We start from the raw sequence: 12,144 nt of genomic DNA, 5'->3' as shown, positions 1-12,144 counted from the left end.
CAGGACCAGCTGCTCTTTTCATTAAATAACACTGAAAAAAAAAAATCACCTTTTTGTGTACCCCCAACTTAAATAGCCTACTATTGAGTCCGAGAACCTTATTTTCTTGAAGAATAAAGCGGGTGGTAGTATATATTTTTGGAATGATAACAAAACCCATGAAAAGAACAAAACCAGTAATGAGTTTATCCTATAACAAGTATTGCATCGGATTTCTTGACAGTAAGAAAAATATAGAGCAACACCAGCCTTATGCATTAAAACAAGTGTCTTAAGTGTGAAATCTGTCTTTAGTATTTCACTCTAGAAGCTGAGTACCAAGCCAAATTGCTTGTATAGATGGATGTAAACAAATTAGCCGTCAAAATTTTGTTACCATCACAATGAATTGACGATGGTGAATTTACCTTTGAAAAAAGGTCTATCTGATTAGTAGGGCTGTGTTCCTTACATCTTGTAAACTCATTCTTACTCACACAATAAATAAAATAACTGAAGCTCAAAAAATCTAGTGAAATATGTCCAATAGTCTACTTTGACCTCAGTTGACTGTGACTGGATCTGTGGGGGTCATAACCCATGAAGCACCTGCATGTAGGACAGCGTGTGCATGTGCGCACCTCTACCTGGCAATGATGACTTCCCATGGCACTGAAACTACAGTGATTAAAAACCCATCCGTCCCAATGTGAGTTCTGAGCCTGTTAGAGATGCGCACAGTCCACAGCCCTCTGATAGCGCCTGTTTATTTGCTCGCATCTACACAAGTTTGTTGCCATTCGATCATTTCCATTGCCACCATACCTACAGCCTCCAGGAAGTTAGCAACAATTTGTTGAGATCTACATAGATCAATGCAGCAGGGAGTGTACGTCTGGCATTTCATATTGCTTCACACAGATCTATATGCGCCAACATACTTTGCCTTTCAAATGACTAACAAAGAATGGTATTATTGTTAACAGTATGGATTCGCACACCTCGAGCCCTCACCTCCCTAAAACACTAAAACCCCACCCAAGGTTTACAGTACCAGTCTCTTCAGTCCCCTACTGTTTGTCCAGCGTTAATAGTTAACCAAATCCATAAACACTGTGTATCCACAATCCCAACTCATCCCAAGCGTGATACTGTCACCTGAACGCTGGTCGATGCATCAGTCACAATGCCCTCTTTCTTTCCTTGATTCATTGGAGAAAATTATTTGAACAAGCAGAAAGTAAAGGAACACTCACTGAAAGGACACCACAATTAATTTTGAGGAATGATTTAGGAAGATGAACACTCATTGCTCATAAATTTCATATACTTGATGTAAAGCCATTTTTAACAGGGTAAATACCTTTTGAGAGCTGTGCGTGAATAATGAGCACTGTTTTTCAAGAGGCCTGCTGCTGAAGATTGTTTTCATATCTGTTTTTTTTTTTGCATCTCCTCAATGCTCTGTTAAAGTGGGGATTGGGAATTACCTGCAGAGGAGGAGTGGAAGTAATGGCTGAATTCCAGTGCAGATAATGTGGACTACAAATTTGCTTCATCCAGTAGGAGTCAATTAAATGCAAGCTATAGTAACATCTTTTTTGCATTACCGCAGAGACCTCCATCACCATGCCCACCTTCTTGACTCTTGACATACTTTTAGTTAAGAATACCAATTGTTTTTTTAAGCACAGCTAAAATAGGAGCTGCAAGCTCTGCATCTTTTTTGCCTGCTTAGAGTAACAGAGGGTGGTCAAGTATAGTACATGGATGGCCCCGATACCAAGGCATGGAGATAGGAGGGGGTTTCACATACCTTAAATAACTTATATTAGTTTGAATAACAAACGAGTACTTTTGGTACCTTTTCGTTTGAATTCCAACAGCTTTTCATACATAAAATGATTGGTCAGAGGAAACCGACAAACAGAAATAGTTACAATATGTTTATCTGGCAACTTCACCCTGCGGAGTAAGCTCTGGACTGCAAACCAGTGCAGACCCTGTCAAGATTGATGATGTTGTTTTGCAGGCGGAGGTAACTGGAGGTTATGCTCACATCTGTTCCCTGTAACTCAATCACTTGGACAGACAGCAAGACAGTCTCAACACATACTTCAGCGGGCTGAACACATTGATTCATCTTTTTTATGCATTCCTGTTTACTTTCCTCTTAGCCTCTTTCTTCCCAGCTACATTTTTGTTTGTATTAGCCCTCCTCTCCAGTCACCATAAAGTAACCTTGCTTCATTCTTTTCTGGTTATAAACTGGGTAATTACAAGGCAGTCAAACCTGGACAGCACCCCACTCGCACACACTCAGCTCATATACTTACCAGGAGGAGAAAAAAGGAAAAAGCTACCGATGATAATAAAGGACTTGTTGGCCGGGGTTACTAGAGGGCAACAGCCATAACTCCTCTCCCTGTGTGTGTGAAAGGAAGAGAGAGAGAGAGCCAGAGTACAACACAGCGAGACAAGGATCATGTGGCTGGAGTGTGCCGTGACCGGCGCTCTACGCTGAAAGGGAGCAGCACCCTAAACGGGGCGGATACTTAAGCTTCCAAACCACTGGACTCACAAGCTCTGTCTACTCTTATTTTCCAAACCTCCTGTAACTGACAAGTCCTCCAACATCAGAAAAGCCTGTTGGGCCCCCGTTTTGGAAAATTAGCTGCCATCCAGGCGTCAAATAGGATCTGGTGTGGTTAATATGGAATTGGATGAGGATTGTACGATTTCGGACTGGGAGGCCATGCTGGAGCTGGATGAGGCATTGGCAGGGTGGCTCCTGCAGGGTCCAGCTAGAGGGGAGTGGGGTTGGGAGGGGGGCTGGGCCGCCTCGGACATTCAGGACCCCGTGTGGGACACTGAGGAGATCCCTGCTGTAAGTTGATCTCCATTTGTTGAAGCTGAAAACCATATGGAGATGAGTTAAGACAGTGATGAGAATTTCAAAACTTTTGGGGTTTAGACAGATTTATTGATCTCTTTTTAGGCAAAGTAAAGTTATAAGAGAGGGGTCTGCAAAAAGGCATTGTAGCACTTGTTATTATATTCTGCTGTAGGCATTCTATGGTAAATCCCCACTACTAAAGAAAACAACTAGTTTGGCTATGAGTCATAGCTTTTTGAATTCTTCCAGAGTTCATAGAGGCCCTTTATTTGGAGTGTTCATCGGGTTACTGTGCAACTAAGTTGGTGTAGGAAGAGTGTGTAGGTGTGTTTTGGTTATTTTTGGTCACAGTTGAAGATTTAAAAAAAAGAAGCAACATGATGATTTGTGTAGTTAGGGCAGTCAAATTTCAATTCCAGGCAATTAAGTGGGCTTTCAGAGATGTAACTCAGGGCAGTGTTTCTCATCACCACACTTTTCGCAGAGGCAAGTAGAAGCATTAACAGACAGTGTCAAACTGTATTTCAGTATTTCAACTGCTTTGTTTCTGCTTTTAACAAGAGAAGCACATTTAGACATTTTTAATATGAACCAAGATGTTCTTTTCCCACCTGTAATGATCCAAAGGGATATAGTTTTCTTTTGTCTCGGCATACATCTTGTTATCGTGTTGACAGTTATTGTTTCCTGAAGCTTTTCTGTTGAAGGTAAGCATCTGGCACAGACAGTGAGGACCGTCAGTTTGGCAAACATTTGGAGATATATTATACATCACTCTCCTGTAAATAATAAATTCCACTGAAGCCCAGCAAAGAAAAGTTTAATCACGTTGAATAGCATATTGTTCCCATGCTGAAAAGCATTTGTTTGACCAGGTTAATCAAAACCACTCTGCAAAGTTTTGTTTGCAGTTTCATCACTTATCTTCCCCTTGTCACCAGACAGAAGCATCATTGTCAGACACATTGTTGCTCTGTATTGCAAATCTGAGAATGTGACTCATCTTGTAAATGCTCATAGTCATGGCAGCATGTGTTGTTGAATGATCTGCAGTGGGCTGATGTTTTGGAAATGTGCTTTGTTAATAAATATCAGTACTGATGCAGCCTTAAAGATAATTCAGGCCACATATCTATGCTTGCAACTCACTATACATCCATTTGTGGTGCTTGCGTGTGCGTGTTGGAAGAGTATGTGTGTGTGTGTGTGTGTGTTGGTGTTTCTGACACTGCCTGTCACTGCAGGTGCTGAGCCCGACATACAAGCAGCGCAATGAGGACTTTAGAAAACTCTTCAAGCAGCTCCCCGACACAGAGAGACTCATTGTGGGTGAGTGAAAGACACAGGGCACCGGCAGGGTGCAGCTAAGTTATTAGTCATTAGAAAATAATTAATCTTGTCAGAAGATAGAGGAGACATAAACAAATATTGGACATTCCAGGTGTTGAACATCATGTCATGATTTAAATATATCTAGATCACTGACCTTGTAAAAAATAATACAATCCTCTACTAATTTTAAAGAGATTCTAACCTGGTAATGAACTTTTCCTAGCAGTCTAAGCTACATACTGCACTATGCCATAAACCCATAACTAAAAATAAACTGACCTCATGATTTATGAGTTTATGGTTTGGAAATGACCAGTCCTCAGCTATTAAACAAAACACACACACAATGGGAGTACAGAAATGCACTGCACCGAGGTTTCTTTGTAACAGTGAAGTAAGTTCTATAAAATTAACTGTTAATTCAAATGAATGTGATTAGATATCAGCGCGTTCTTCTGTCTGATCTCTTGATGGACATAGTTTTTGATGACCGTCTTGTGATGTTTCTTGGTGATTTGCAATTTTGCATCATACTTAACATGTGTGGTGGTAGTTTTTATCTCTAACAATGTAACTTTTTGTTTATTCTCCAGACTACTCTTGTGCTCTTCAACGCGACATCCTCCTGCAGGGACGACTCTACCTCTCTGAGAACTGGATCTGTTTTTATAGCAACATCTTCCGCTGGGAAACACTGGTATGCTTTTTTAATCCCAAGAAGCTCTTTGCATTCCCATGATTTTTAATGCCAATGCCTTCAGGTTGTCCGTCCGTCCTATTTTTGTGAACACGAAATCTCAGGACCCCTTTGAGGGAATTTCTTAAAATTTGGCACCAACGTCCACTTGGACTCAACGATAAACTGATTCGATTTTGGTGGCCAAAAGTCAAGATACTGTAACTGTAATTGCAACCTCACATTTGGCCATAACTCAATAATGCATATGCTTATTTTGAGGATATTTCACACAGAATATTTCACATTTGCTCGGATACTGAATTAGTGACACTAATCTTAGGTGCCCACCTTGAAACTGTGGGGATTGAATAGATCTTCTGTGTTGCCGGGTTGAAGATGTGTAAAGCATTCATGTTTCAATGGTTCAACAGTCTTCACTACATACGTATATTTTGAGTCTAGACAGACATGAATGTAAACTGTAACTTGACTGGTGTGGTGGAGGCAACCGATGCTTTAGTTCTAGTTATATTGGCAGTACTGGGTCATACTTGGAACTATAATGTGTGTGTGTGTGTGTGTGTGTGTGTGTGTGTGTGTGTGTGTGTGTGTGTGTGTGTGTGTGTGTGTGTGTGTGTGTGTGTGTGTGTGTGTGTCTGTGTGTGTGTTTGTGTTTGTGTGGGTGTGTTTGTGTGTGTGTGTGTGTGTGTCTGTCTGTGTTCGTGCGTGCGTGCATGTGGGTGTGTGTGTAGCTGACAGTGCGGCTAAAGGACATCTGCTCAATGACAAAAGAAAAGACCGCCCGCCTCATTCCAAATGCCATCCAGGTCTGCACTGACACTGAGAAGGTAAATGGTACAAAATGCAACACTTTAAATTTAAAACTAAAGAAGGCAAACCTTGAGTTATTTATTCATGAGTAATCCTAGACTAGACTTTACCATGCTCCACAAAAATGGCCCTTTAATTTCCACAGTTAGTGTTATTTCATTCCAGTGCTCACCAGGCTATTACATAATAACCATTTCTTTTTCACAGCACTTTTTCACCTCATTTGGAGCCAGGGATAGGACTTACATGATGATGTTCAGATTGTGGCAAAATGCACTGCTGGACAAGGTAAGCAAATCTGATCTCCTAGTTTGGGATTCTGCTAATATTTGTCTGAGAGATAATATTCATGATTGTATTCTAAAGTATTTTTGAGTGCTCTTATTTCTTGCTGTAATTGGTTGATTGCAGCCCCTTTGCCCCAAAGAACTGTGGCACTTTGTTCATCAGTGCTATGGCAACGAGCTAGGCCTAACTAGTGACGATGAAGACTATGTTCCACCTGATGATGACTTCAACACCATGGGGTGAGTCTCTTTATGTTGCATCATCAGTTACTGTGGTTACCGATGTAAACATCTTTCAGTCGATTATCTAATTGCCCAAATTGCCAAATAATTAGAGAGCCCAGTATGAGCTGCAGCCAGCAACACTCACATGCTCAGTCACACACAAGCTTCACACTCTTCTCCAGCTCTCTCAACTAATCCTTTTACACAATTAATAAACTTCTCTGCTTCTCTTCTCATCATGCGTAATGCAATGTATAATGTTTGTTTTAAACTTTAAGCTGTAAGGCTTAAACACCCCTCACTGTTCTGTCTCTTCCTTTATTTATATTTTCCTTCATGTCTGAAGTGGATTCACTAGGTGAAATCAATGCAGAGCCATGTTTTGAATCAGTTTGGTCTACAGTGCAATCACAGTGTTTGAAGTTTTCTTTCAACTTGACTTTTAGGAAAAACTCAATCTCTTTTACCTTTATCTAGCTGTTTGTACACTTCTGTGGTGAACTCAAACTGGCAATGTGAGAGAAAAGATTCACGCCAAAGGCTGAACGGAGGTCAAATTAGATGGACCTGAAGTGACTGTGGTTTTGTTAACGAGAGATAATAGTCTACCTACCTATTAGTCAAGTGAACAGGAGATCATTTTCACTTGTTTCCCACAAATACAGACTTGTCTCAAAAATGTTAATGAAATATAAAACTCCTGTGATTGTCCAAACATTCAATTGTGATATCAGACATGTCAAATAATGCCAATCTAGCCATCTAAGTGTTCCAAATCTACACCTTATATTGCTGCAAACAGGGCGCCCTGGTAGCTCACCTGGTTGAGTGTGCGCACCATATACAGTACTAAGTCCCAGTCCTTACCGCATTGGCCCGGGTTTGAATGCAATCCGCGGCCCTTTGTACCATGCCCCCCCCCCCCCTTTCCTCTCCAGCTATTCAATTAAACAAAGGCCAACAAAAGATAAATTTATAAAGAAAAAATCTACAAACACTGCTTGACACAGGTTTTTTAAGAACCTCGTTCACGATGTGAGATTAGATGTTGAACTGGAGTTGTTAGCTCTGTTCTCTGGTGCCTTCAGGTTCAGTGAAGAGATTCCCAATGAAGAGAATGAGATCAACAATGAGAACTTGTCTAAGAGCAGCGCTGATGCCAAGCCTGAGGGGAGCCCTCCTGTGCTACATAAGAAGGTTGTCCCAAACATCACCATCCCTAGTCCAGGCAACCATGACACACCCATCACAGTAAGTTAGAAGCCTGCAGACACACACATTTAGATACATTGAGTTGAATGAAATACAACACCTCTATAGGTCAGAAAATCTTTTACATTTCCTTGACAACAGTATTAATGGGAGTAATGCTCATGTTATTCTCATCCCCAGTTTGACCTCCCAGCAGAAGAGTATGCAGACTGCTTACCAGATGGACAGCTGCTTGCTCTGCCCCTTTTGCTGGAAGAGAACAATGATACCAGCGGGCCTGGTGGTCTTGTCCCCTCACCCTCTCTGGACTTCAACGACAACGAAGACATCCCCACTGAACTCAGTGACTCCTCCGAAACACACGACGAGGGTAATTAACTCCTGTATTGATTTCCCCACTCATAGTCTTTATCCACGATCAGCTCGGATGTCTTTAATTTCGGCCGGATGTCCCTTACCTTTAGCTTTCCTTGTGGTGCCATTTTCTCTGACGATTTATGAGGACTATGGTTAACTGCTGCTCAGATCTCTGCAGGGTAAATCCAGACACCTGACTATCTGTCCAGTCTGAGTTTTTGGTTGCACTACTACCTTTAAACACACACGTTCCACTAAAACAAGTTCCTTCCAAGGCTATTTTGCAGAGGTGCCGTAGCTCCATCAGGAGATGATTGCGATTGGTTTAAAGAAATGCCGATAATCCCGAGCAAGTGTTTTTCCCATCCCGGAATGCTGTGTGGACTAGCCAGAGCCTCCTCCGCAGTGCTGTAGAGGAGGGTCTGGCAAATGCGAGACTACACCACTCATAACAGGACGATGTAGAAGATGCTAGTAAGCAGATTTCTAAACTAATTTGTGAAGACACCTCTTAAATGTATTTGTCATCTTGTCTTGGACACGTAGGTGAAGTACAGGCCTTTCATGAGGATCTGAATGGCAGGCAGTACATCAATGAGATCTACAAGTTAAGTGTAGACAAGCTCTACGCCATCCTCTTCACAGAGTCGCAGTTCATGAGTGACTTTATGGAGCAGAGACGATTCTCAGGTCAGTAATTCTGCTGCTTCTACATCTGACCTCTGACCTCTCTGGAGTAAAGGCAGACCAAAAATGTGGTCCCCCGCAGGCGTCATTAATTCTCTCTCTCATTGTGTTGCTGTTTAGAGGTGGTGTACCACCCGTGGAAGACAGAGGAGGCTGGGAACCAGACAAGAGAGATCTTGTACACCATCTCGCTGTCCAACCCCCTAGCCCCCAAAACAGCCACCGTCACTGAGACACAGGTACAATCAACTCTCATAAACATTTCGTATTATTTATACCTTCTGAGTTCGAGATGTTTCTTTAAAGAAATGTTCACCACATTTCCCTTCTTTAATCAGACTCTGTACAAAGCCAGCCAGGAGAGTGAGTGTTACATCATCGACGCTGAGGTCATTACACATGATGTGCCCTACCACGATTACTTCTACACTCTCAACCGCTACATGCTCACCAGGGTCGCCAAGAACAAGTGTCGGTTACGGTGAGTAAGACGTGATCAGACACAAACAGCTCTCACCTGCCAAATGAAACAATGATTTATGTGCCCATATTATGCTTTTGGGCTTTTTCCCTTTCCTTTATTGTGTTATATATCTTATTGTGCACGTTATAGGTTAACAAAGTGAAAAAGCCCAAAGTCCAGCCCAAAGGGACTTACCATCTTCCAGAGAAAACACTGTTCACCAACTGCTCCAAACAGCTGTACTTTTGTTCAGCAGTTACTTCTGTGACAAACATGCGTCACTTTGTAACACATTATAATGCTCGCCTAGATGCTAGCATGGCACGCCCTCATGCTTTGCAACTGACTAGCTAGCAGTACTAACTGTGCATGTGCAACTCCAGAAGTACAGAAGTGAGAGGCCCCACTCTGTAGCTAAATAGAGCGCTCAACACACAGGGTGAAAAGAGGAGCTGGAGCAATGGGCAGGACAACAAATGCTTTTTGAAATTGTTTCTGAAAATTAAACTTTTTTTAAAATGTTGTTGATTTGTTTGCTCTCAACTTAGTATTTTACCTATTTATATATCCAGTTTTACCTCTTATTGTAACAGTCTATTTATAAGTATAAATGCATTTCTGTCTGCCTCTCAGGGTATCGACAGAGCTGCGTTACAGGAAACAGCCGTGGGGGCTGGTGAAAGGTTTCATAGAGAAAAACTTCTGGAGCGGGCTAGCAGAGAACTTCCGCCATCTAGGTAAACTTGAGTGTGGTTTGCTTGTCTGTTTTGACAGTTAGTTGACAGTTTTTGTTGTAAAAATTTGAATCACAGAATTATGGTGTTTTGGCTGCTTTCACAGAAAGAGGAGATGAATAAAAACAATTAAACCGATACTTCACAAACTGTAGTATGCAAATGTTTCTTTCCAGCATATCTAGCAATCTTTAAGTGAGTCTATGAATGTGTAACAGTTGTCTTCTTCCCTCTCAGAGTTGGAGCTGGCCAAGCTGGAGGAGATCCTGGAGTCCCACCAGCTCTCTCCAAAGGCGATAAAAAACTCTACGGTGAGGCGGAAGAAGAGGCCACTCCCCCACATGCGCAGCCAGCATATGGACGAGGCGCTCAGCCCCGTTACCACGCCGACAGATGAGGAAGTGATTCAGAGGATCAAACAAGTGGCCGGCTCCACACAAACCAGACACCAGAGTCCAGAGCACCATCACCTGCCCGCAGGCCTCGCTCTGTACAGCGTCTCCAAACTGCTGCTCATCATCAGCTTTGTGTACGCAACTCATCACAAGACACAAACACACACACACACTCACACACACAATCACTCACATAAGGATGCTTGTGTATCTGGACAAGAGGATTCAAGTACATTTGACACATGCTCATCTCATGTATTAAAACAGAAAGTCACTTGTTTCGTTATTTCATCTTTTTTGTTCTGGTAGGATTTGTGGAGTTTTTGTCAAATTTAGTTTTCTTTTGTGTATCTCATTGTTGGTGTCTTGAGTGTAACCTCTCTCTCCTCTCCTCTCATTGCCATCCATAGGATCTGTCTAAGGTACAACATTTTGTTAGCCAGCAAAGCCTGAGGAACTTGTTAAAACAACTATTCCCAGCACAGTTTGTCATTGCCATGTACACATTGGCTACTTAAAGTGACAGTTCACCCCCAAAATCAAAAATGCATAGTATTCCTCCGACCTGTAGTACTATCTATCATTCCGGTGTTTTGGTGCGATTTGCCCAGTGTCTGTCTACTCTCTAATGTAGTAGAACCATTATACTGGGGTGCTCAAATCACACCAATGTGAAATCATGACCCGGTTACTCAAGATAATCCACAGACCTGGTTGTGAGCTTAATTGCTAATTAGTTTATTGTTAACTGATACTGCTAGCTCACCTGGGCTAGATTCATTACAGCTCAGCTGTGGAGAAGGCAACACATGTTTACATCTCGCCCTGTTACAAGCATGACTCTTGTCCATAAGTATGCTTTCTTCTACTGGTGATACAGTTGGCAGGTGTAGTTCAGTAAAAAAATAATAGTTCCTACATTAAACTGCTCACAACCAGATCTATAGATTATCTTGAGTAACTGGGTTATAATCATGAAAAAAAATTATTTTGGGGGCAATTTGAGCAGTACATGCAGAGTGCAATCTAGTTCCATTTGAAAATCAGGCAGACATCTCCCCAACACTTTGCAACTTACCCCAAAACAATCCAGACCGATGAATAGCACTACAGGTAAGAAGAAAAATATGTATTTTTTATTTGCGGGTGAACTGTCCCTTTTAAGGGTATCATGAATGAATAACAATGCAAAGTGGAGGACTCATTTGTTGAATCTCTTTCTTACCTTCTTGCCCTCCTTCAGCCTGGTGCTGCTGGTGTTCCTCAACATGATGCTGTTCTACAAGCTGTGGATGCTGGAGTACTCTGCACAGTCTTTAACAACCTGGCAAGGTCTGCGGCTTCATGAAAGGTACACTCGCACGCAAACTAGTGCACACACACCTACAGTTTTAGCATCTATTATTTATACAGAACTTATTTTATTTGGTTAATTGATATTTTGGGCATTTTAAAATACAAAGTTCTATTTGGCTCAAAAGGTGGTCACACACAAATATACATGTACCGTAACAGAACTAAACAGGCGCACACACACACATGCACTGTTAAACTTACACACTAAACTATATCCATATGGCCATTGACGTGTGTGACAGGAAAACATGGAGCTTCTAAAATTACCCCGGAATAGCTCTGGGCTTACTGAAACAATTTACCATACGGTTTGTTGGCAGTCCCTCCAAATGGAAGTCAGTATGTAGGGGCTGCACCCTGATGTTGGTTAATGTGTGTGTATGTGTGTTTGCCAGTAAACTGCCTCAGACACAGATGGAGTGGGCCCAGCTCCTGGAGGCGCAGCAACGTTACCATGACGTTGAGCTGCAGAAGTGGAGGGAGATTATCAAGTCGTCAGTAGTGCTGCTAGACCAGGTACTTGGATGCAAAGAGACATTTTGTGATCAAAATCACGTCAGGAGTATAACGTGATGTGAAAATGTTAAAATGTATTACATTATGGGTAGAAACCGCATATTTAACTAGGAGCAGAACATACTACACTCACCGGCCACTTTATTAGGTACACCTGTCCAACTGCTCGTTAACACTTAATTTCTAAGCAGCCAA

The 12,144-nt window shown here is 41.9% G+C and overlaps 1 protein-coding gene across 21 annotated transcripts in view; it reads left to right on the top strand.

Moving 5' to 3' along the window:
- Positions 1-12,144, top strand: part of gramd1bb (GRAM domain containing 1Bb) — a 77,401-nt gene that overhangs the window by 61,305 nt on the left and 3,952 nt on the right. For 19 of the 21 annotated variants that reach the window (XM_034867338.1, XM_034867344.1, XM_034867342.1 and 16 more), the window contains 15 exons: positions 4,120-4,204; positions 4,801-4,904; positions 5,639-5,734; positions 5,925-6,005; positions 6,129-6,244; positions 7,318-7,480; positions 7,622-7,811; positions 8,345-8,488; positions 8,606-8,724; positions 8,824-8,966; positions 9,582-9,685; positions 9,920-10,211; positions 10,488-10,499; positions 11,321-11,428; positions 11,829-11,949. In XM_034867338.1, the coding sequence (XP_034723229.1) occupies positions 4,120-4,204; positions 4,801-4,904; positions 5,639-5,734; positions 5,925-6,005; positions 6,129-6,244; positions 7,318-7,480; positions 7,622-7,811; positions 8,345-8,488; positions 8,606-8,724; positions 8,824-8,966; positions 9,582-9,685; positions 9,920-10,211; positions 10,488-10,499; positions 11,321-11,428; positions 11,829-11,949 (1,878 nt within the window). The remainder of the gene's footprint in view (positions 1-4,119; positions 4,205-4,800; positions 4,905-5,638; positions 5,735-5,924; positions 6,006-6,128; positions 6,245-7,317; positions 7,481-7,621; positions 7,812-8,344; positions 8,489-8,605; positions 8,725-8,823; positions 8,967-9,581; positions 9,686-9,919; positions 10,212-10,487; positions 10,500-11,320; positions 11,429-11,828; positions 11,950-12,144) is intronic. The other 2 variants (XM_034867345.1, XM_034867337.1) reach the window with 1 other exon arrangement.

This window comes from Etheostoma cragini, chromosome 3 (assembly GCF_013103735.1).
Source record: "Etheostoma cragini isolate CJK2018 chromosome 3, CSU_Ecrag_1.0, whole genome shotgun sequence".
Taxonomy (NCBI): domain Eukaryota; kingdom Metazoa; phylum Chordata; class Actinopteri; order Perciformes; family Percidae; genus Etheostoma; species Etheostoma cragini.
This window is presented reverse-complemented; position numbering and strand designations above follow the sequence as displayed.